This window comes from Lissotriton helveticus, chromosome 3_1 (genome assembly GCF_964261635.1).
Source record: "Lissotriton helveticus chromosome 3_1, aLisHel1.1, whole genome shotgun sequence".
Classification (NCBI taxonomy): Eukaryota; Metazoa; Chordata; class Amphibia; order Caudata; family Salamandridae; genus Lissotriton; species Lissotriton helveticus.
Window position 1 is genome coordinate 1,174,483,544 of NC_136061.1, and position 23,123 is coordinate 1,174,506,666.

A 23,123-nucleotide genomic window follows, 5' to 3' on the forward strand; every position below is an offset into this window, starting at 1 on the left:
GTGGAACCTATGTGTAAATTACTGAGAAAAGAGATTACGTTTGAGTGGGGAATTGAACAGGAAAATTAATTTAAAGAAACAAAGAATGCTATTGTAACAGCACCTGCTCTACACCCATATGATTTCAACCAGAGAAACATAATAACTTTATGTCAAATGCTATAGGCATAGGAGCGATTTTTAGTCAGATTAAATTTGTCAAGGAACACACAGTAGCATTTATTTTCAGAAAATTACAGGATGCTGAACATTTCTACAGTACCATTGAAAAAGAAACACTGGCAGGCATTTGGGGAGATGAAAAGCTAAAAACTTATTTGTGGGGTAAAGAATGAAAAATTTCCTAGCTAACATAACGGAAAATTTCAATTCTATTGAGGACTCGGAGGCGAGGATTGTGCCTTCGTTCTTCACTTTATTTGAATAGCAGCGATAAGAATAACAAAGACTACGTTTGCCATGAACCAAAGGGAAAGGTGGTGGAAAAACGATAAACACATGGTAACATCCAATCCTGAACAGAGAACCAGTGTCCAATCAGGAACCTTCTAGACCAATATAGTCCTTTGCTAGTTTCCCCTCTTCCTCTTTCGGAGCGCGAAGACAGCCCAATCCTTCTCTTCAGACGTCCTACTTGTGAACATCAGAACCTAAAAAGAACAAGGACACATTACTGGGAGAACCAAACTGCTAAAGCCTGCAAAGGAAGCATGAAGCAGTACACTTGAACACAGCAATCGTATTACATGCAATCAAACTGAAGTAAAGTACTTACTGTAGAATGGGGAGGCATCTCCTCCTGGAGCATAGGGCGGGATAATCCTCGCCTCCGAGTCCTTAAGAGAATTGAAACTTTCCGTTACGTTAGCAAGGACATTTTTAATTCCATGTCAGGACTGGAGGCGATGATTATGTTTGTTTAAAGCTTGCCCACAACCAACTGAGCCATATAAAGCACCGGCTTGAAGTAGAACCTCTTAAAAGGTTGTGTCCGAAGACCAATAATGCCGTATTGAGGATATCCTCCAAGCGGGCCCCCAAGCCGAATGTCTTCGAAGCCATAGCTCCTCGAGCGGAATGCGCCCCAAAGTGATGTAAACTGATGCCAGCCTCTTGCATCACCCAGCAAACCCAGCTGGCGACGGTCGGCGACAAAACTGCTTTAAAGGGTTTCCGGAGCGCAATAAGGAGTTTGCGCTCACCTGGAGGGCGGAGCTGCTCCGTCATTTCTACGTATGCCTTGAGGCATTTGACCACACAAAGTTTCAGGGAGTCCGGGAACTCCGGATAGGAGATAACCCTAGAATAGCATTTTGTGTGGCGTAGTAGAGTGATGGTCACCCCAACAGGGGTAAACATCCTCCTGGTGATATCAGGGCACGGACATCCAAAACTCGTCTGCAAGAAGTTAGACACAGGAGCATGGTCAACTTCGCAGAAAGCTCCTTTCTGGAGACAACCGGTTAGGTTGCCAGGATAGAAAAAGGTTGAGAGCCTGATTAACATCCCAGAGAGCAGAGTAACGCGGATCTGGAGGCAAGGACAGATGAATGCCACGCAGAAGCCTGCAAACCATAGGGTGTTCGCCCACAGACGACCCATTCAGCGAAAGAGGCCAGATGAAATGGCCGATCTGAAAGTGTTGATGGACCTGTAGACCAAACCGCCAGAAGCTAGTTGGGCCAGAAAACTCACTACGTGACCAACGTCTTGGACCACAAGATCGAAACCCCGTTGCAAACACCAATGATACCATCTGCCCCATGCAGATTTGTACCTCTTGATGGTATTATCCGCCCAAGCCTTGAAGATGAAACTCTCAGCCTCCAGCGAAAGTCCCGGGACTTCCCAATGACCCGTGAAATCCACCACACCATGGGCCACAGCGAATTCGACAACACCAGGGAATGAGGAACTCTCTCTGGGCTCGTGAGGAGAGCTGGAACCAAGGGGAGTAGGATTGGAAAATCCCAAGAAAGTTCCAGAAGAACTGGAAACCAGACTTGCGACCTCCAAAGTGGAGTGATTATGACTAGGTCCGCAAGTTGCCGGCGTGTGATCATCGCGAAGGGACGGAACGCATACCCCTGCTCTAGAAACGCACCTGTGGTAGCTGCTAGGGGATCCGGCCTCCAACTGAAAAATCGCAGTCTTACGATCCAGTCTGGACGCAAACAGATCCGCGGAGAAAAGTCCCCAGTGACCGTTCAACCTGGCAAAAATGGACTGATCCAACCTCCAAAGGCTGGAGTCCCGAAATTGGCGAGATTGAAAGTCTGCTTCCACATAGTCTCACCCAGGCAGATATTCTGCTGTGACTGAGATCTGGCTGTCCAGGCAGTACTGCCAAAAAACTCGCTGCCAGATCCGAGAGGGCTTGCGACCAGGTACCTCCCAGGTGGTTCACGTAACGGACCGCTGAGACGTTGCCCGTTTTCAGGAGCACGCACAACTGCACAGAGTCCCTCGTCCAGCAACGTACAGCAAAGGACCCCACCAGAAGTTCCAGGAAATTTTTACGCAACTTCTGCTCTTCGGGTGATCACAACCCTCATGTAGAACGGTCTCCGCACCTGGCACCGCAGCCAAGCCTGCTGGCATCTGATTCGATTACGAGATCTGGGGCGGAGCCGAAAATTGCTCGCCAGTTCCAGGCTTCCATATGATCCAACCACCAATGAATCTCTGCCCTCACTTCGGCTGACAATGGGACCTTGTGAGAATATGGATACCCTTTGCGAAGGAAGTATGCCTTGAAGCGTTGCAGCGACCTGTAGTGGAGCGGACCCGGGAAGACTGCTTGTATTGAAGCGGACAGGAGGCCCACCACCCGGGCCAGCTGACGGAGGGACACCTGTTTGGCCAGAACGCGACGCAACTTGTGGCGGATCTTGGTGATCTTCCTGGCTGGAAGGCCGAAGGTAGATGCTGTGGAGTCTATGCCATCAGTTGACGGGGGCAGGAAGCCATCAGCAGAATGTAGTCTAGATACACAATCATTGTGACCCCTCAAGCTCTCAAGAACTCAACCACCTTGGTGAAGCACCAGGGAGCTGAAGAGAGCCCGAAAGGAAAACGTGAACTCGTAAATGAGGTGACGCCAGGCAAACTGTAGGAACCGCCGATGAGGTGGAAAAATCGGGATCACCAATTAGGCGTCCTTGAGGTCCAAGCGGACCATCCAATCGTGAGGGCGTAACACGTCCTGAAGGAGGTGGATCCCCTCCATCTTGAAATGGCGGTGAACCAGCCATTGGTTGAATTAGCTTAAATGTATGACCGGGCTCTTGCCACCGTCAGTTTTGTCAACCACGAAAATATAGCTTAAAAAACCCCTGGGATGGAGGGAGGTAAGGGAGATGGAGCCCTTGTGGAGGAGGGATGCCACTTTGTCGTTCAACAAGGCTGCGTCTTGTACAGAAAATTGTATGGGTCGAGGGGCGGATCTCTGAACTGGATTCCCTACAAACTCTATATAAAATCCCTGCACTATTTGGAGCACCCAGGCATCGTGTGTGATGGACAACCAAGCCTGATAACAACCTGCCAACTTCCCCCCAATTTTTAGTGGGGAAGAAGGGAAAACACTCACCAGGGCTTGAGGTAGAAGCTCCTCCTGTGAATCCTTTCCCTTTCCCGCGGCGTCCTCTCGTGGGATAAAAGTTCCCGAAGACTGGTCTTGATATCGTCCGAGCCTCTGTTGCTGGTGTGATGGGATTGACGGCCGTTCGAGCTGCCCCTGCCTCGGCCGGCCCTGTGAAAAACTCGTGGGAAAACCTTCTTTATGGTGGACTGGGCCTTGTCTAACGACGTGAAGGTTTTGACAAATTTGCAGAGCCCCTTCAGAAGAGGCCACCCTGAGAAACGGCACCCACCTCCGAGTCCGCCAGGTCCCCTAACTTTGGGTCGATCTTGATAAGGAGGGACCGGCGACGCTCGGTGGAGAGGGCACAATTTGCGTTGCCCAAAAAATTACTACTCTCTGTGCCCAGTCGGACAGGGTCTCAGGAGAAACGATGGAGCCGGACTCCTTAGCCTCCTCTGCCATATCGAGGATCTTGGTAATGGATCCGATTGCATCCAGGAGCTTATCCTGGCACGCCCTCCACGATCTGTCGATCCCCTTCTTAGGTTACCTGATGAACTTCTGAAGGAAAGTTGACATGCGGGGGTCAGGGCTACCTTTCCCTCTAGGGAGGGACGGGGACACTCCGCCCTTATGCAATTGCGGGCTTCTTTTTCTCGGAGGGCGGCGGATGTGCTCACTTACACACATAGCGACCTTCTCGGCCGGGGTTCACTCTGAGGAACGGGGGTGGACGATGTTGTTAGGGTCGAGTATGTCAGAGGTGACCTGGGAGGCTTGGGATGGGTGGGACGGAAGTCTGGGTCTCGAAGGACCGGAGCCAGGGTCCCAAGCCGCGCCCGGTCAGTAGACGGAAGGGCCTGCGCGAGGGAGGGGGAAGTGTGTCATGTAGGCCGCGTCGCCTGGTTATCCACAAAAGCCTGCCTCAAATGCGTCCAAATCTACCCCTTGTTCACGGGGGCGTTTAGATGGCGGAGAGCCAAGGGTTTCTGGGACCAAAGGGCCCATAGGCGGAGGGGGGGCAGCAATCCTCTACTGAAGCCGCTCAAACGCCTGCTCTATTTGGTGGGAGAGCCTGTCCTCTAAAGGAGAGATAGCCAGATCCACCGCCGGGTAGATTGAAGAATCTACCACCTCATAAAAGGCATCCCCCCCAAGGAGCGTCTGCAAGGGGGTTTTCCTCCTCTTGGAAATCTTTGTAGTACTCCATGGTGCCGGGTCACAGGGGAAAGCGTTTGCCTGTGGGAAACCCACTGGGCCGATAATGATGGACTAGGTTGTAAGGGATGGATGGCAGCCTAAAGTATGAGCGGCTGTCCTGCATTGCTTTTCGGGGTTCTAGCCCCAGGGGACAAAGGTGCTCGCTTGGAAATTTAAATATTTAAATGTAGCTTGTCAAATCACCCTGTCTAGGGTGAAAACTGGTCCTGGTTGCGTCCCCTACAAGGCCTTTACTGGCCAATACAAGACCTCAGAGAGGCGTTCAGAGGGAGATACGGACTCTGAATCCGTAGGAATCGGGCAGGAAACAGAGCGTTACCAACCAGGAAAGATTAGAGGCGCCGCCGCTCCTTAGAGACCCATACCGGGCGATCACTTCAGACCAGTGGCTCTGTTGTATTGAAAACAGCGCGCGGCGTTTGAATTCCTTGGCTGTTGGATCAAACACCGGCATGCCCTGCCGCGTCTCCTAGCGGTAGGAGGTCCACAGAGCAATAGCCGGCGAGGAACAAGAAAACCCCGTTCCCGTGGCACAAAGACCACTAGCGCAGCACACGCGCTGCAAAGAAGGAAACGGCGCGAGTACACAAATAACACAAGAGAAAATAATTTCTTCAGAAATGATACATCGCGCTCGATCAGATAACAGCACAAAGCAAACAAATGAACCAGCGCTAGCGCGCACGAGTGTAAATCAGTATCAAACTACAAACAAAGCGCTAAGCAGTAAAGAAAACTGAAGAGCACTTCTCTGGTTGCGTAGCAGCGAAGAAAGAGGAAGAGGGGATACTAGCAAAGGACTATGTTGGTCTAGTAGGCGCCTAATTGAACACTGGTTCTCTGTTCAGGATTGGAGGTTACCATGTGTTCATCTTTTTCCCACTATCTTTCCCTTTGGCTCATGGGAAACATAGTCTTTGTTCTTCTTATTGCTGCTATTCAAATAAAGTGAAGAAAGAAGGCATAATCCTCGCCACCAGTCCGGACATAGAATTTGAATTAGTTACTGACCACAAACCACTAAGGGTCGGCCACTCATGAGAAATTTAGATACAATTTTTAAAATGTATTGACCAGTGTCAGAAGAATTGACTATTGAAAATGGATTGTTGTTAAGACATGTGTTATTTGTACCACCAAGTCGCATAAGGACTAAATTGTTAATATTAGCTCATTGGGTCACACTGGCACATCTGCCACTAAAAAAATACTATACAGTTACTATTGGTAGCCAGGCACAGATTCAGAAGTGAATTTATTTGTAGATATTTGCGTAGAGTGTTTAAAATCTGATAAACACTAGAAAAGTACTATGAATGAAATGCATCTAGTTGATATTCCAAAATAAATTCACCTTGGTCTAAAGCTGCAATTGATTTTTCTGGCCCATTTAACATTGTCAAAGCTGATTATATAACGGGTGGTTACAGGTAGACTAAACATTTCATAAAGATCTGAGGATGAACGATATAAAGAACACTGGATGATCTTTAGATTATGTATGTATAATTTACTTAACTTTACAGTGACATACACGATTTTTCACCTTACAAATACAATTGAGTAGAAGGGGTATTTCAGCCCACATGGAAAAGTGCCACGTGCATGTCCTGAAAATGTGGCAAGGATTCAGCTATGATAAACCAGCGTTGGATACCCCTCATTACTCAAAGGTGCGAAGTTTCTTTGACCGATTGGAAACTATTAGCTATTATTCGTTTTGTTTCTGCCCACCTTGTGTTTAAGATTATGCTGCTTATTTTCTAGATTACACTGTGCCTCTTTCAAAGTTGTGTATGCCCCACATTATGCCACAGATATCCACAACAATCCTACAACCCTGGTATCGCTCGTCCTACAAAATATGGCAGCTTTCCAAGACTCTACTACATCTCTCTCAATGCTACTTTAGCCCCAGGTATGCTGTATGTACTCCTGAGCGTGCTACACCACTCCCGTTCCGATGTGTACCCCACAAGATGTGGCACCTTGCACAAAGCACCTCTGTCCTTGCTGCATTTCTCCAAGACTATGTGCATGTACCACACTAGGCTGCAGTGAAGTAAGACAGTTCTATGCCCCCCTACCTTGGATGCTTGTCCCCCAGTATGCATTGCTTTCCATACTATGGCACACCTTTCCCTTGCAACTATGCTTGCCTCCATTTTTGTTGCGGTTCGACAAGGATATGCTACAAACCTGCTTCGCTGCAATGAGCTTGCTGAATTTTTTAACGAGAAAATCCAAAACATCCTTAAGCTCCTTCACCCCCCCCCCTGGAGAAATTCCGCTAGAACCCCCCCTCCAGTACACAGCGACAAAACGACCCCTGCCTAAATTCATTCTCTTCTATTACCGAGGAGACTCTTCTCCCTATCTTTCTCTCGATCAAAAGCGGCTCTCCACTTGACCCAGCTCCACCAAACATTTTAAAATTAGTTGCCCCCACCATCCTTCCCCCGATGGCCAAACTTATTAACACCTCTTTACTACAAGGTATCGTTCCCCCTGGCTGGAAAAGGGCTATAGTAAAAGCTCTTCTAAAAAAACCCCACCTTGATCCTGCAGAACTGTGCAATTTTCGCCCCATCTCATTACTGCCCGTAGTCAGCAAAGTTTCTGAAATATTTGTCAACCAGCAGCTTTCAGCCTACTTGGAAACCAGTGGACTCCTACACCCTTCCCAGATGGGCTTTCGCTCGGGCCAGGGCACGGAAACCGCTACGATTGCAGTGGTGGAGGAGGTGAGAAAGATCCTCGATTCAGGAGGATCAGTGGCAGTGATCCTCCTGGATCTGAGCGCAGCCTTTGACACGGTGAACCATTTCACTCTGATTCACCGGCTCAAGGAACTGGGAATTTCTGGGTCCGCACTTTCTTGGCTGAAATCTTTCCTCCACAATCGCTCCTTTCAAGTTCTCGAGGGAACTTCTAGATCCCGTGTCACTCCTGTACATTGTGGAGTCCCCCAGGGCTCCCCTCTGAGCCCCACTCTTTTTAACGCCTACATGTCCCCCGTGGAGAAAATAGTCACTCCCCATGGCGTTAAACTCGTAACTTATGCCGACGACACCCAGCTTGTTGTTTCTCCCAGCTCGATCGCCCCCCCGATAACCTTCACTCTTGCCTCCAAGACATATCACACTGGATGGATAGCTCACATCTCAAACTCAACAGTGACAAAACTGAGCTATTGGAATTGGGCAACCAATCTCATTTCATTCCAAAGACTCTGTGGCCTCCCTGTATGGGGCCTGCTCCGGCCCCAAAACAATCCATCAAGAGCCTGGGCATGTGGCTTGATCAGGATCTTACGTTCAACACGCAAGCCAGGAAGTCAGCAGGGGCCTGCTATGGCATCCTTCGGACTACTCGCAAAATCCTTCCCCTGCTCCCCCAGGACTCCAGGAAGCTCCTCATTCAGAGCCCTCTACTATCCAGATTGGATTATGGCAATGCTCTTTATCTTGGGACTCCTAAGAAAGTCATTGCCAAATTGCAAGTAGGCCAAAATTCCGCAGCCAGGCTCCTAACAGGTACTAACAGCAGGAGCTCTGCAAAACCGTCCCTTAGATCGCTACACTGGCTGCCCATCCAGGAGCGAATACACTTCAAAACCCTTTCCACCACTCATAAAATCCTTCATGGCAAAGGGCCCCATATTCTAAAAAATTTGATTAGACCTCATGAAGTCCCCAGAAATTTGCGCTCTGCACACTTACACCTAGCCTACATACCTAAGGTCAAAAAGGCCCGCACAGGGGGTCGCCTATTTTCCTAGAACGCACCCAAGCTGTGGAATTCTTTGCCCCTGACTTTGCGCGCCGAACCCAACCGTCTTGCTTTCCGTAGGCTCCTGAAAACTTGGCTCTTTCCAGAATTCCTCACTTCCTTTCCGCTAGCTCACTCACTAGCGTTGGGACGCTCACGGGCAGCCATGCGCTTTATAAATCCTGTTTTCATTTCATTTCATGTTTCACATCCTAAATTGTGCTTTAGTTCTCAGAAAAAGGGTTTTCTCCATTGTTGTTGTCCTTCGGGACCAAAGCACAACTTAAGGAAAATGGGAAGCTGCGAGTACATGACCAAACTTTAGCTGCTATGGTCATTGATTGCTTATGGTAAGCTCCTCTAAGGTAGAGGGTAGTTTTAAAGTCTGCATCATTAGTACACGAAACAAAATCATTTTGACACAGTAGTAAAAAGAGAACATAGAAAAATTATAAACTGAGTTCAAATGATGTTTAAAGTGAGATCTGAGGCAGTGTTTGTACTTCCAGAGAGTAATGAGACATGAAATGGAACCACGAATTGTCTCATGTACGGGCCAAAATGAGCAAAAGTATATACGGTGTTTTTAAATTTGCTTCTAATCTGGGGGATCGTCGCATTAAAGACATGGTTAATAATTATAAAGCAAGATGCACATCTGTTGCACTTTATGGGGCTGGGCTATGGGGACTCTAACCTTGCTGCAATTTACAAACAGAAGATAATTCTTTAAAAAAAAAGCTTTTATGTCTCCCGGTCTCAGCCTCCTCCGAACTCATTCACTGTGAAGTGGGTTTTAACTATATGACGGATTTAATAGCCCTGAGACCCCTTCTGTTATGGAGATACATATGGTTAAAAAAGGAGACTATTCTTTACTAAGTCTATTATTAATGACTGCCTGCGATTGGATAATTGCCTAAAGATCCCCTGGCTTAATTATTTAGCTAATTCTTTTGGGGCCATATTCGATCGAACAATCTTGGGAAATCAAAATGAAGTATCTGGTTTGTCCAAACAGGAGTTAAAGAGTACCTTCCTGTGCTATAAGAACGAACGCAGGCTGAAAATAGTAGGGAAGCAAGCCACGTATCAGCTTTACCATCTGCATATAGATACGGAGGGCTTCCAAACTAACCTTTCATTTGTCACAAGACATTCCCATCGCTATGTTCTAACTAGAATGAGGTTAGGCCTTGTGCACCATTTAGTAGCGTTCCCTACGATGAAACAGTGCTCTGTCTCCCCATGCCCTTGTGACGGGAATACAAAGCAGAGCACCTTGCATTTTTTACTTTTATGCAATTTTTATCTGTCTTTTAGAAATGCTTATCTTAAACCATTGTTTAAAAAGTATGATGCCAAAACCACTAATGCTGCTATGTCCCTACTTTTTACGTTAAGAGAACCTGAGATTTGTTTTTATACTGCAACATTTATTTTAAGTTCGATTAACGCTAGGAAGAGTATGCTGTTCCAATGTAATTAACCATCTCCCTAAGTTGGGTATGGTCTTACTAATTAAGCACTTTCTGAAGCCTATGAATTTTGGATTTTGTTACCAAAAACAATGTAATGCTGCTATGAGTCTATTGTTTACATTAGGAGAACTGATGTTGTGCCATTTTTTCTTATTGAAAAGTTGCTAGGAGTCTACTGTTTACACCAAGAGAACTAATGTACCGTATGATATTTTAATGGAATTAGTTTCTTGGTTTTTTGTTTTCTTTATGGATGTTAACTTTTTTTCTCAATTGTTTTTATGTATTTTGATTATGTATTGTGCTTTTATGGTTGTTTTTTTTCAACCAAATAAAGCTTATTGAATTGAATTGAGATCTGAGGCAGTGTTTGTACTTCCAGAGAGTAATGAGACATGCCACTTCACCTTGCACCCAAACATTTGCGCCAGCAGTTTCATCCTCAATGCCACTGGGTTTTCAAAATTGCAGTGTGCAGCTATGAATCATGAAAAAAGTTCAGATACAAACAGGGCCTGAAGCCTGGGCCTTAAAGTGCCACAGCATGTAAAGGGACATATTCCCCCCAACACCATGTTCTCACTCTCCCCTCAAAGAGAGACAAATGAATGTTGAAAAAGGACAACCTTATAGGATTAAAGGACCGCACCTTCATATCCACCCCATTCTCCAGGCGGCTCTCTGGCTCAGACTTCATAAGCCAGTAGGTGTACACATTCTTCTGTGGGCCCATACATTCCTCCTCGGTGGCACTGGCCTTTGCGGAACTCTTCCTTCGGGGAGCAGGTTCCTTTGACTTTCTTTTGGTTAGCATTTTTCCCTCTGGAACCTTCAAAGCTTTTGATGTTTTGTCTCCAAGTTTCTTCGCATCTTGAAAAAAGAAGAACCCATGTAAGTAAATAAAACCCGATAAGATCTAAGCATGTAAATTAACTTTGGTCATAAATACATAATGTGCATATGTAATCTGGTCTACAGGAACATCAGGCCCTCGGTTAGGATTTGGCAGAGTTTCCACCCATACCAAACTTGGTCGGAACAACCAGGCTTCCAACAGCGGAGGATCAACTAGAGTTTAGTTTTTCTGCCTGGGAATGCCCTCTGATGCGCAAAGCATCCCAGGAAGAAAGCAGCAAAAATGTCCGACACGTCGGGACAAATGGCCCAGTCTTATGATCATTTACCAGGGTCAAACAAAATAAGAAGAGGGAGCTATCCCAGTGCAAAGCAAAGGGACAGGTTTAATAGGATATCCAATACTGACAGAAACACTTGGTCCTAGGTTTTGGAGCTTCTCCTTTTGACATTAGATAATATGGACTTTTTATTTTTGTCATTTATCAGTGTCTAAACTAAGTTTTTTCTTTCCACATTCTCTTAGTAATACCCTGGAAAATAAATATATTTTGCTACAGATTTCCATTCTCCGATCTGTGGAAAAGTAAATTTTGCCATGTTGTATGTGCCTACGTGTTCCCCATCTTATGCTATATGTGCATGATCGATATGCATGTATTCCCCTCTGATCGATTAAAGACGCAATTATAGTTGTGTCCATCTCTAGTATGCCAGTTTCCAGTTCTCGTGAAAGCAACGAGTATTAGGCCTTTGTTGCCACGTTTTACAGTGTGCACGTTAATTCATTGAATTGTCCCCGTTTCTAGGCCTCAAAAGGGCCCGGACACCAGTTTCAGCTCCTGTCTCCTGAACCCTCTCCGAGGAGCGATACAGCCCCCACCTGCATCCCTGACCCTTCACTTACTTCCTGCCTCACAGTGCCTGGCCTGGCTCTGCCTGCCAGTCTGCCAAGAGTATGTTATGCTTCTAGTTATCAGTCCAGCCCTCCTTCTCTGCATTCCTAAGCTACTGAATCGCATCAATAGTTTCAGTCATGGTCTAGCCTTTCTGTCTCCATGTAAAGGAAATACTGTATTAATATTCATAGAATATTCCTAGCACACGCAATACATGTAGAATTATGCACGCACCAGTCTTAGTGTCTAGTAGCCTTTGCCCTGATAACTTTTGGATTCTATCAACATGTACTCCAAACACTAGATACCAGATATGATATAGGTACATGTCGTTCTGACACTGCAGACTGTAGTCTCCTCTTCTAGCGCAGAAGTCATAGCCCCCAGTTCTCCCTGGTAACACGTCATTGCCCGTTTGCGCGCACCACTAGGTTAAAGGTCCCAGCTGCTCAGGTAGCCCCCTCCATGTTTCCCCCCATTTATGACACTTCTGTTACGTTTACATCACATGTCTATGTATACGCCCTGTACACGCCTTCTTGTTACATCATTTTGTCCTTATCTTTCGCGACTGCTACTAGTTACGCCTACTGCTACGCCTACTGTATTGAATGTAATGTATTTATTTAAGTATATATACTGTGCACGGTTACTGAAAGTTACCCATGTCCCCAGATCCTGCCCCCGGCAGCTGCCATCAGTCTATTCCCATGCAGGCTGTCCTGTTCCTGTCCCTTATGCCTGATTAAAGCCTGTCAGACTCAAGATACCTCGAATCCTGTCTCTTATTTATTGAGCTATCTGTTTTATTCACTGTATTCAAAAATAGTACCGGTAATTAATTATTTATTTACCACATAATGGCGCCCGAATAGGGACTTGCCCTTTCCCCACGCGCCGGCGAAGCCACGCAGGCCCCCTGACCCTCTGCAGCCGTGACGGAACTCTACTGCGCACCGGCAGATATTTCTGCTTCAAGTATCCCTCAGGCACACGGAGGAGACGGAGGTTGCGGTCCAGCATCCAGACGAGGCGGTGAGGAACGCGGCGAGTCCCGACCAGAGCCCAAGCCGAGAGTCCAAGGTCCGAGGTATCCGGAGGCCCACCTGTAACTGAAGTCCGAAGTTCGTAGTCCGTCGTCGTAGCAGTCCAGTCCAGTCCGAGGCCTTCCGTTCTTGCTGCCCGGTGAGTACCGTTGCTGGGGTAGTATCTAGACAGGGTCAATTAATTTGTCTCTGGTCCGTGGGTTTGGGTACGCAGATCCAATCCGAAGTGTTCACCTAGGTGGATGCGGGTCCTGACGTGTCTCTTTATGGGACCGGTATGTTTCGTACTGTTTTAGCAGTGCATCTAGTCATTCTAGTAAGTTTCGTTCTCGAGAAATTCATGTGTTCTGTTCTCAGTATACCAGGTAATATTCTGTCCGAACTGTTATTCTAAATGTTATTTAATGTGTTTTCAATGTCGTGGTATGAGTGATTTGTTTTTCCAGTCATTACTGTGTTTATCGTGTATTGTATTGTGTTCGGATTCCAGCCTAGACAATGCCTCTATTCTCCAAGTTACGTCAGTTAAAAACCCGAAAAGGGTTGCTCGAGGAAGCAGTTCCTGTCCCGCCTAGGGACAGTCCAGGTCATTTTATGTATCATAAGCATGGCTTAAGTGCCATATTATATCTAGACTTATGGGTGGATTATACCAAGGAGTTAGAAGAGAAATATAGATGGCCCATATCAGGTACATGGGATGCCGAGTGCATCATGCGAGTAGAAGAAGCATTATGGAAAAAGAAAGCCAGACAGTCCCAGAAAGATGCCATCGAGTTATGGCGCAAAGAATCTCATAGAAGAACCGAAAAAGAAATCAGAAAAACAGAATTAAGTAGGGAATCCTCAGAAAGAGCCCAAGAAAGGGAATTAATCGAAGTAGGTGAACGAGTTAAAGCAGAACAGTCAGACAGACAGAGAAATGCCCTTATTAAGGGTATGTATCCTCTTCTTGCCGAGGGCTTGCCAAAAGCAACCCCGGAAGCACCATGTAATTTTCCGCCGCCATTAGTTCCGATCAAGCTACGTCACAAACCGACCGCAGCTGATATTTTTCTCTCGTCTTATTTGGACGATACAGTCCCAGAATATGCAAATCCTGTTCCGCCTGCTCCCGTAAATAATGTAATTCCTGTTCCTCCAGCCACCGGGGCCGCGGGTACAGTTCACGTTACAGCATCTGTTACGGCACCCCGGTCCAGCCTACAGTACATGTGCCCGCTACATCAGTCACTCTCCCAGCACATACAATACCCATCGACGATTCTAGTCTAGGAGCCGCGGGGGGAAGTCCTCCTGGAACCCCGCCTCAACACAGACGTATGACGCTACTTGAGCTACATGAACGAGCGTTACAGTGTACGCCAAAAATTCAAACATTTACAGATATCAAGCGAGCACTTACCGAATGTCGTTATGATCCAGTTTCAGGCGATGGTAATATGGTCATATATTCATTACGTTTAAGACGGGTGACCGAATATTTGGACACCCTGCCCAATATGAGAGAATATCTAGACAGAATATATCGTTTTATCCGTACAGGAATGGATCCAGAAAGTGTTCGCGACGCCATGATTCAAAGAAAAGTCGAGATTCAGCTCATGCTTTTAAAGTTTTTAATTAATTGTTTAATAAGAGAACAAGATTATCCGGATAAAGATCCAGAAGAAATGAAAGTCCTGACCAGGTGGAGTGACCATATAACCGAGGGAAGACACAAGACACAGAACTGTATAGAGAGTATGTACAAGAAAATTCGTAGGGAAATAATAAAGTTACACGAGAAACGAGAAGCAACACAAGTAACCGAGAAAGAAGACGACTCTCCTACTGAAGAGGTAGACGACGAGAATCCCTCCAGAATAGCGTATGTAGGTAGAACTAGACTTTCCGACCGACATTCACGCCTAGATCACAAGAAAGGTTTCCTTCCTCCCGTACCAGAACAGGGTTCTCTTGAGCAAGTATTCCAAGCTATCGATCACATTCTGAAATCACGAATAGGCTATAGTGAGCTTAGTACAATGCATGAACAAGAACTAGCCCGATCAGCAGTCCGATGGATTACCGATTCTACCACTTTTCCAGACGAAATAGTGGCACAAATGTTTCTGAAACTGCCCCCAGCCGAGCAGCGACTGGTGGGTATGTATATGATTCAGCACCTCATTACACTGTATGAGGGACAGCATTCTGATCCAGGTCCACTACATGATGTTTTGAACGAGTTACTCCAGTACAGATGGAGAGGTCTAGGTACCGATTTAATTAGTATCATTCTAGAACAGCGCCACAAATATCGAACGTTTCTGAATCCGCATTTTGTTCACATCTCACCCCCCAGAAAGTAAATCATTTTACATAGATAGACAGAATCCGTTACGAGAAGTACACCCAGTTAGAGGAACGGGTGGTGATCTAGAACGAGTATTTGTTTACACCCCTATCACAAAGATGGAACTCTTAGAGATGAAAAAGTTAATTCCCTGTCACGATAAAGATCCAGCAGGGTTCCACCGTGAATTAAAAGACATGCTCCGTATGGGAGAATACACGTATCCTGATATCATTAAAATGTTAAAGGTCCTGTTGCCCGCAGGGGTATATGAAAAACTCAAAGAAAAAGAATGGGAGGTGGGAGAGAAAAAGATAGATTGGACAGCTCTAGAAGCTGAAGATAATTTACGAGTACCAGGTACCGGTCTTGGGGAGAAATGTAAAGATTTGCCCGAGTTATTGATACAAGTTTTGCCAAGATTACTAGCCATGAAAAAGGAAGATTGGGATGCCATCTCAGCTTGTAAACAGAAACAAGATGAAGACACTAGTGATTTTTATTCTAGATTTGAAAAATGTTTTATTATTAACAGTGGTCTGAAAACAAGTAGTGAATCGTACCCTCATCTTTTTGTTACCAAACTAGTCGAGAATTCAAGTCCACAAGTTAAAAATCGAGTACTGAAAGTCGAAAGTACCTGGCAAGCTAATACTCCGTCACAGATGTTACAAATGCTCCAGTATCACCAGAACAGAATCAGGGAGGAGCAGGAACACGAAAGGAGACGTATGAAAGACACGAAAATGAAAGTATTAGTTGCACAATCTGTTCCACAAGACAGTCAGAAGAGGGGTCCGAATCAAGCCAGTCATCCTGCAGCTCCCGTTAAAGGGACCTGCAATTACTGTAAACAGCCAGGTCATTTTTATAAACGAGTGTGCAGTTCTGAAACACAACATAGCTACTGGTAAGACTAAAGAAAGACCACGTCCGCCTAGACAAGAACAAGTTTCACAGACTTCTCAGCCACCACAGAATGCACAACAGACAGTTACAGTACCGCAGCCTATCGCTGCAACACAGCATGTTACACAGCAGATGTACCAGTATGCCCAGACAGAATATCCAGATTATCAGCCGTATTCATGAAACAGCCTAGAGAGGGAGGTAGGCTTGCCTCTCATCGAGATACCTGTAGATCAAGAGGGTCCCTATGTACACAGTCAAGTATTAGGGAAAGACAGAAAGTTTCTGATTGATACAGGGGCAAGTAGGACTACCATCAGTCATGACGAGGTTCCAGGGGCTCCGCTCTCAGGCACTAGAAATGTTTCCCTTGGATTTTCAGGAAAGCCGATTGTTAATGAAATATCGAAACCAGTTACTCTAGAAGTCGGTCCATTGTCCCGAACTACTGATTTGTTACTCACGAAATCATGTCCAGAAAATGTGTTAGGCATTAAAACATTAAAAGAATTAGGAGCAGTAATTTGTTGTTCCCCAGAGGGGGTCCGTTTTTTTTTGAGAGACTTCAAAGGTCATTATGTATTACGTGATTTTGATCCAAGATTATTGAATGTACCACAGCATTTATGGGCGCAAGGTCCAACTGATGTAGGTTGTATGCATATCACACCCCATCGTGTGACTCTAAAGCAAGGTGTAGTTTTGCCACGAATCCGACAGTACAAATTGCCACCTGAGGCTGTAGCAGCCTTATCCAAAATTATTGACGAGCTTATTGCTCAAGGAGTGGTTGTAGAAACTGACTCCAATGTATGTAATTCTCCTATCATTCCAGTCCTGAAACGTACTGATCCAAATGCACCTCCAGTATATCGATTAGTGATTGACCTTCGAGAACTTAATAAATGTATCATACCTCAGTATCCAGTAGTCCCAGATATTTCATCCCTCTTGACAGCCATTGATTCTGAAGCCACGTTCTTCACAGTTATCGATCTCAAGAACGCATTTTTCAGTGTCCCCATTCATCCAGACAGCCAGTACCTTTTCGGTTTCTGTTTAAATGGAAGAAGCTATAAATTTACACGAGCTCCTCAAGGTTTTACAGAAAGTCCTAGCATTTACAGTCAAGCCCTTAAGAGACAACTAGACAATATTCACATGCCAACTGACACTGCCCTGCTCCAGTATGTCGATGATCTACTGATCACAGCCCGTTCTGAACGTGACTGCGAGCGAGCGTCACTTACAGTTCTGTATTTTCTGGCCGAGATGGGGCACAAGGTGTCCCCTTCCAAATTACAATTCTGTGTCCAGCAAGTGGTCTACTTGGGACACTTACTGTCCAAGTGGGGTAGGCAGTTGACAGCTGACCGTATCCAGTTAATAGCACGTCTTCCACAGCCCAAGACACAGAAGGAGGTACGAGCTTTTAATCGGCCTTACTTCTTATTGCAGACAATGGATTCCTCAGTATGCATTTCTAGCTAAGCCACTGATACAGTTAACGACACAGGAGGCAGCCGTATCGACTGTCCTCCCTTGGACCCAGGAACATACACTTGTTTTTAATGAGTTAAAGAAAGCCTTATGCCAAGCACCTGTTCTAGCAACACCGAACTACAGTAAGCCTTTTACACTTTTTGTCACAGAACGAGATGGTACTGCATTATCTGTTCTCACACAAGATCAAGCAGGACAATACAAGCCCTGTGCTTATTTTTCGAGCACATTAGATCCAGTGGCCCAGGCTCTGCCTGCGTGCCTCAAGTCAGTTGCAGCCACAGCTCTAGCTATCAGACAAAGTGATTCCATAGTGTTAGGACATTCCCTGACAGTACAAGTTCCACACTCCGTGGAAGTTCTTTTAAACAGAACCCAGACTCAGCACTTGACAATTGCACGTTTAACAGGTTATGAACTGACACTGTTTCAGCCACACAGAAATCAGACGCTGCAACATTCTAAATCCTGCTACACGGTTACCGTCAGTTACTTCAAATCCTGCCACACATGACTGTGTGGAAGTTGTTAACACTATGACAAAGCCAAGACAAGATCTGACCGATATTGCATTACCTAATCCAGACCTGACACTTTATGTGGATGGTTCATGTATGAGAACAAGTACAGGAGGACTAGTAGCCGCGTATGCAGTGACTAATGAAACCGAAGTTATAGAAACACATCGTATTGACACCCTGTCTGCTCAAGCAGCAGAGCTAGTCGCTCTGACCCAAGCCTGCATACGTGCCAAGAACCTGAAAGTAAACATATACACAGATTCACGTTATGCATTCGGAGTCGTACACGACTTTGGAGTGCTCTGGCAAGAACGAGGTTTTAGGACTTCTCATGGAACCAAGATCCAGCATGGTCTTCTCATTCAAGCTCTGTTAGATGCAATACATTTACCGACAGCTATTGCCATCATGAAGTGCAAGGCACATACGAAAGTCACTGACATCATTTCCCAAGGTAACGATCTAGCAGATCGAACAGCCAAGCTTACAGCTCAGACTCCAGACATTCCAGTTAACTCGACACAGACACTTACTCCAGATCAGACTACTTGTATGACTGTTAAGGACCCTACACAAGATGTCATAGACATACAGTTACATGCTACTCCTGAAGAAATCAAGAAATGGTCCGAACAAGGAGGGGTCCAGACAGATCAAGGATGGTTGACGAAGGGAAAAGCCACATGGTTTCTCCCCGACTCTATGGTTCAAGTCATTATTAATACCGCACATAGTCCAGCACATCTAGGAGAAAAAGCTATGTTAGACAGTATTCAGAACCTTTGGTTCAACAAGCATTTACGAGCTGCAGCCAAGCAGAAAGTCCGTACCTGTATGATATGTTGTCAGTTCAATCCAGGTAAAAGCGTCCCGGTGGAACAAGGGGGATTCCAACCTCCTGACCACCCTTTTGAGGTCTGTGGAAAAGTAAATTTTGCCATGTTCTGTGTCCCTACGCCTCATCCATCATATGTTATGTGTGCATGACCAATATGCATATGTTATTCCCCATGTCTGATTAATGACGCAATTACAGTTGTGTCCACCTCTGGTATGTCAGCTCCCAGTCCTCGTGAATACTACGAATATCAGGCCTATGTAAAGTTACGTTGCCACGTTTCTCAGTGTGCACGTTATTCCATTATAAAATCCCCGTTTCCAGGCCTCAAAAGGGCCCGGACCCTGGATTCAGCTCCTGTCTCCTGAAAGCCTCGCTAAGGAGCGATACAGCCCCCACCTGTATCCTCGACCCTTCACTTACTTCCTGCTTCGCAGTGCCCGGTGCAGCTCGGCTCTGTCTCTGAGTCTGCCAAAAGTATGTTATAGTTCCAGCTATCAGTTCAGTCCTCCTCTTCTGCATTCCTAAGCTACTGAACTGCATCAATAGTTTCCGTCATTGTCTAGCCTTCTCGTCTCCATGTTAGAGAAATGCTGTATTTAATGGTCATTTAATATTCCTCATCACGCACTACATGTAGAATAATGCATGGTCCAGTCTTAGAGTCAAGTTAGCTTTTCCCTTCATGACTTCTAGTTTATATCAACATGTTCCCTAAACATCAGATACCAGATAGGGTTTAGGTACATGTCGCTCCGACCCTCCAGACTCTAGTCTCTGCTCCTAGCACAGAGTTCGTAGCCCCCAGCTTCTCCTAGTAACACGTCATTGCCAGTTTTCGCGCACCATTAGGTTAGAGGTTCCGGCTCCTTAGGTAGCCCCCTCCAAAGTTTCCGCCCATTCATGACATATTCTGTTACGTTTGCATCACATGTCTATGTATACTCCCAGTTACACCTCTTTTTACTGTTATCTTTCGCGACTGCTACGCGTCACACCTTCTGCTCCACCCACTGTTACGCCTACTGCAATGTAATGCTATGTGTTTGCGTTATGTATATAAGTTGATGTATTGTTATTAAAGGTTGGCGCGCTCATCCCAGATCAAGCCCCGGCAGCTGCTGGGCCCCAGTTGTCCTGCTGGGCCTCTTTTCCCCTGCTGGGTCATCCTATGCAGGTTGTCCTGATCCTGTCCTTATGCTGTAATAAACCTGCAGAAACTCCTACTACCTCGAATCTTGACTCTTATTTTATTGAGCTATCTGTTATTCATTCATTCATTCAAAAATAGATCCGGTATTATTTATTTATATACCACATAATGGCGCCCGAATAGGGACTTGCCCTTTCCCCACGCGTCGGTGAAGCCACGCCGACCCCCTGACCCTCTGCAGTCGTGACGGAACCATACCGTGCACTGGCAGATATTTCTGCTCCAAGTATCCCTCAGGCCCACGGAGGAGACGGAGGAGGCGGTCCAGCATCCAAACGAGACGGTGGAGGAACGCGGCGAGTCCCGACCAGAGCCCAAGCCGAGAGTCCAAGGTCCGAGGTATCCGGAGGCCCACCTGTAACTGAAGTCCGAAGTTCGTCGTCCGTCGTCCAGTCCAGTCCGAGGCCTTCCGTTCCGTGCTGCCCGGTGAGTACCATTGCTGGGGTAGTATCTAGACAGGACCAATCTAAATTGACTCCTGGTCCGTGGGTTGGTGGTGCCCAGACTCACAAACGAAGTGTTCACCTAGGTGGATACGGGTCTTGATGCGTCCCTTTATGGGACCGGTATGTTCCGTACTGTTACAGCAGTGCATCCAGTAACTCTAGTCTGTTCCGTTCTCGAGAAAATCTGTTCTATTTCTGTTCTCAGTATTCCAGGTAATATTCTGTTCGAACTGTTATTTATAATGTTCTTCATGTATTTTACTGTTGTGGTATGAGTGCGATGTGATTTCGTGTTTTCATTGTGTATTGTATTGTGTCCAGATTACAGTTCAGTCATGCCGCTCTTTTCCAAGTTACGTCAGATAAAAACTAGAAAGGGTCTGTTAGAAGAAGCAGTTCCTGTCCCGCCTAGGGACAGTCCAGGTCATTTTATGTATCAGAAACATGGCATAAGCGCCATATTGTATCTAGATTTATGGGTAGAGTATACCAAACAGTTAGAAGAAAAGTATAGATGGCCCGTATCGGGTACATGGGATGCCGAATGCATCATGCGAGTAGAAGAAGCATTATGGAAAAAGAAAGCCAGACAGTCACAGAAAGATGCCATCGAGTTATGGCGCAAAGAAGCTCATAGAAGAACCGAAAAGGAAGTCAGAAAGTCAGAGTTAAGTAGAGAATCCCAAGAACGAGCCCAAGAAAGAGAATTAATCGAGATAGGTGAACAAGTCAAAGCCGAACAGTCAGACAGACAGAGGCATGCCCTTATTAAGGGTATGTATCCTCTCCTTGCCGAAGGTTTGCCAAAAGCGACCCCAGAGGCATCCAGTAATTTCCCGCCACCATTAATTCCGACCAAGCTACGTCACAAACCGACCGCAGCTGATATTTTTATTTCGTCCTATCTGGACGACACAGTCCCCGAATATGCAAATCCTGTTCGCGCTCCGCCAGTCCCTGTAAACCAGGTAATTCATGCTCCTCCAGACACCGGGGTGCCCTTAACAGCTCCCCCGGCCCAGTCCGCCATACAAGTCCAGCCCACGTTACAATTACCGACCCTGCCAGGACGAAGAATGTCAGTCGACGATTCTAGTCTAGGGGCCGCAGGAGGAGGTCTTCCTCAAACCCCGCCGCCACACAAGCGTTCAACATTACTCGAATTACATGCTCAAGCGTTACAGCGCACGCCCAAACATCAGTCTGTTACAGAAATCAGGCAAACCCTTAACGAATGTGTCTATGATCCAGTTCCAGGCGAATATAATATGGTTTTATATTCCTTACGTGTAAGGAGAGTGACCGAGTATCTAGTCACCTTGCCGAATATGAAAGAAGATCTAGACAGAATATATCGTTTCATCCGTACAGGGGATGATCCAGAAAGTATTGGCGAGATTATGTCTCAAAGGAAAGCCGAGATTCAGCTCATGATATTAAAGTTCCTGATCAATTGTCTAATAAGAGAACAAGATTATCCGTCTAAAGATCCCGCCGAGATGAAAATTCTGACAAGGTGGAGTGATAATATAGCCGAGGGTAAGCACAAGACCGTCGGTGCCATGGAGAGTATGTACAAGAAAATTCGTAAAGAAATAATAAGGTTACACGAACAGCGTAAAGCAGCACAAGTAAGCGAGAAAGAAAGTATCTCTGATCCTGAAGAGGAAGACGAGAATCCCGCCAGAATAGCGTATGTAGGAAAATCTAGATTTCCAGATCGCCATTTACGTCTAGAACCCAAGTCTATTTTTCATCATCCAGCACCAGAACAAGGTTCTCTAGAACAAGTATTTCAAGCTACCGATCACATCCTGAAATCACGAATCGGTTATAGTGAGTTAAGTACTATGCATGAACAAGAACTAGTCCGATCAGCAGTCCGATGGATTACTGATTCTACCACTTTTCCAGACGAAATAGTGGCACAAATGTTCCTGAAATTGTCCCCAGCCGAGCAGCGACTGGTGGGTATGTATATGATTCAGCACCTCATTACTCTGTATGAGGGTCAACACTCTGATCCAGGTCCGTTACATGATATTCTGAACGAGTTACTCCAGTACAAATGGAGAGGTCTAGGTACCGATTTAATTAGTGTCATTCTAGAACAGCGCCACAAATATAGAACGTTCCTGAACCCGCATTTTGTTCATGTCTCACCCCCAGAAAGTAAATCATTTTACATAGACAGACAGAATCCGTTACGAGAAGTCCACCCAGTCAGAGGGACGGGTGGCGAAATGCAACGAGTGTTCGTATACACTCCAATATCAAAGATGGAACTTCTTGAAATGAAGAAATTAATTCCCTGTCATGACAAAGATCCAGCAGGGTTCCATAGAGAATTAAAAGACATGCTCCGTATGGGAGAATACACTTACCCAGACATCATTAAAATGTTAAAGGTCCTGTTACCCGCAGGGGTGTATGAAAAGTTAAAGGAAAAGGAATGGGAGGTGGGAGAGAAAAAGATCGATTGGGCAGCTCTAGAAG

The 23,123-nt window shown here is 45.9% G+C and overlaps 1 protein-coding gene across 3 annotated transcripts in view; it reads right to left on the reverse strand.

Moving 5' to 3' along the window:
• The window catches only part of THYN1 (thymocyte nuclear protein 1), a 190,409-nt gene that overhangs the window by 69,829 nt on the left and 97,457 nt on the right, over positions 1–23,123 (reverse strand). For all 3 annotated transcript variants that reach the window (XM_078683869.1, XM_078683871.1, XM_078683870.1), the window contains one exon: positions 10,709–10,929. In XM_078683869.1, coding sequence (XP_078539995.1) covers positions 10,709–10,929 — 221 coding nt within the window. The remainder of the gene's footprint in view (positions 1–10,708; positions 10,930–23,123) is intronic.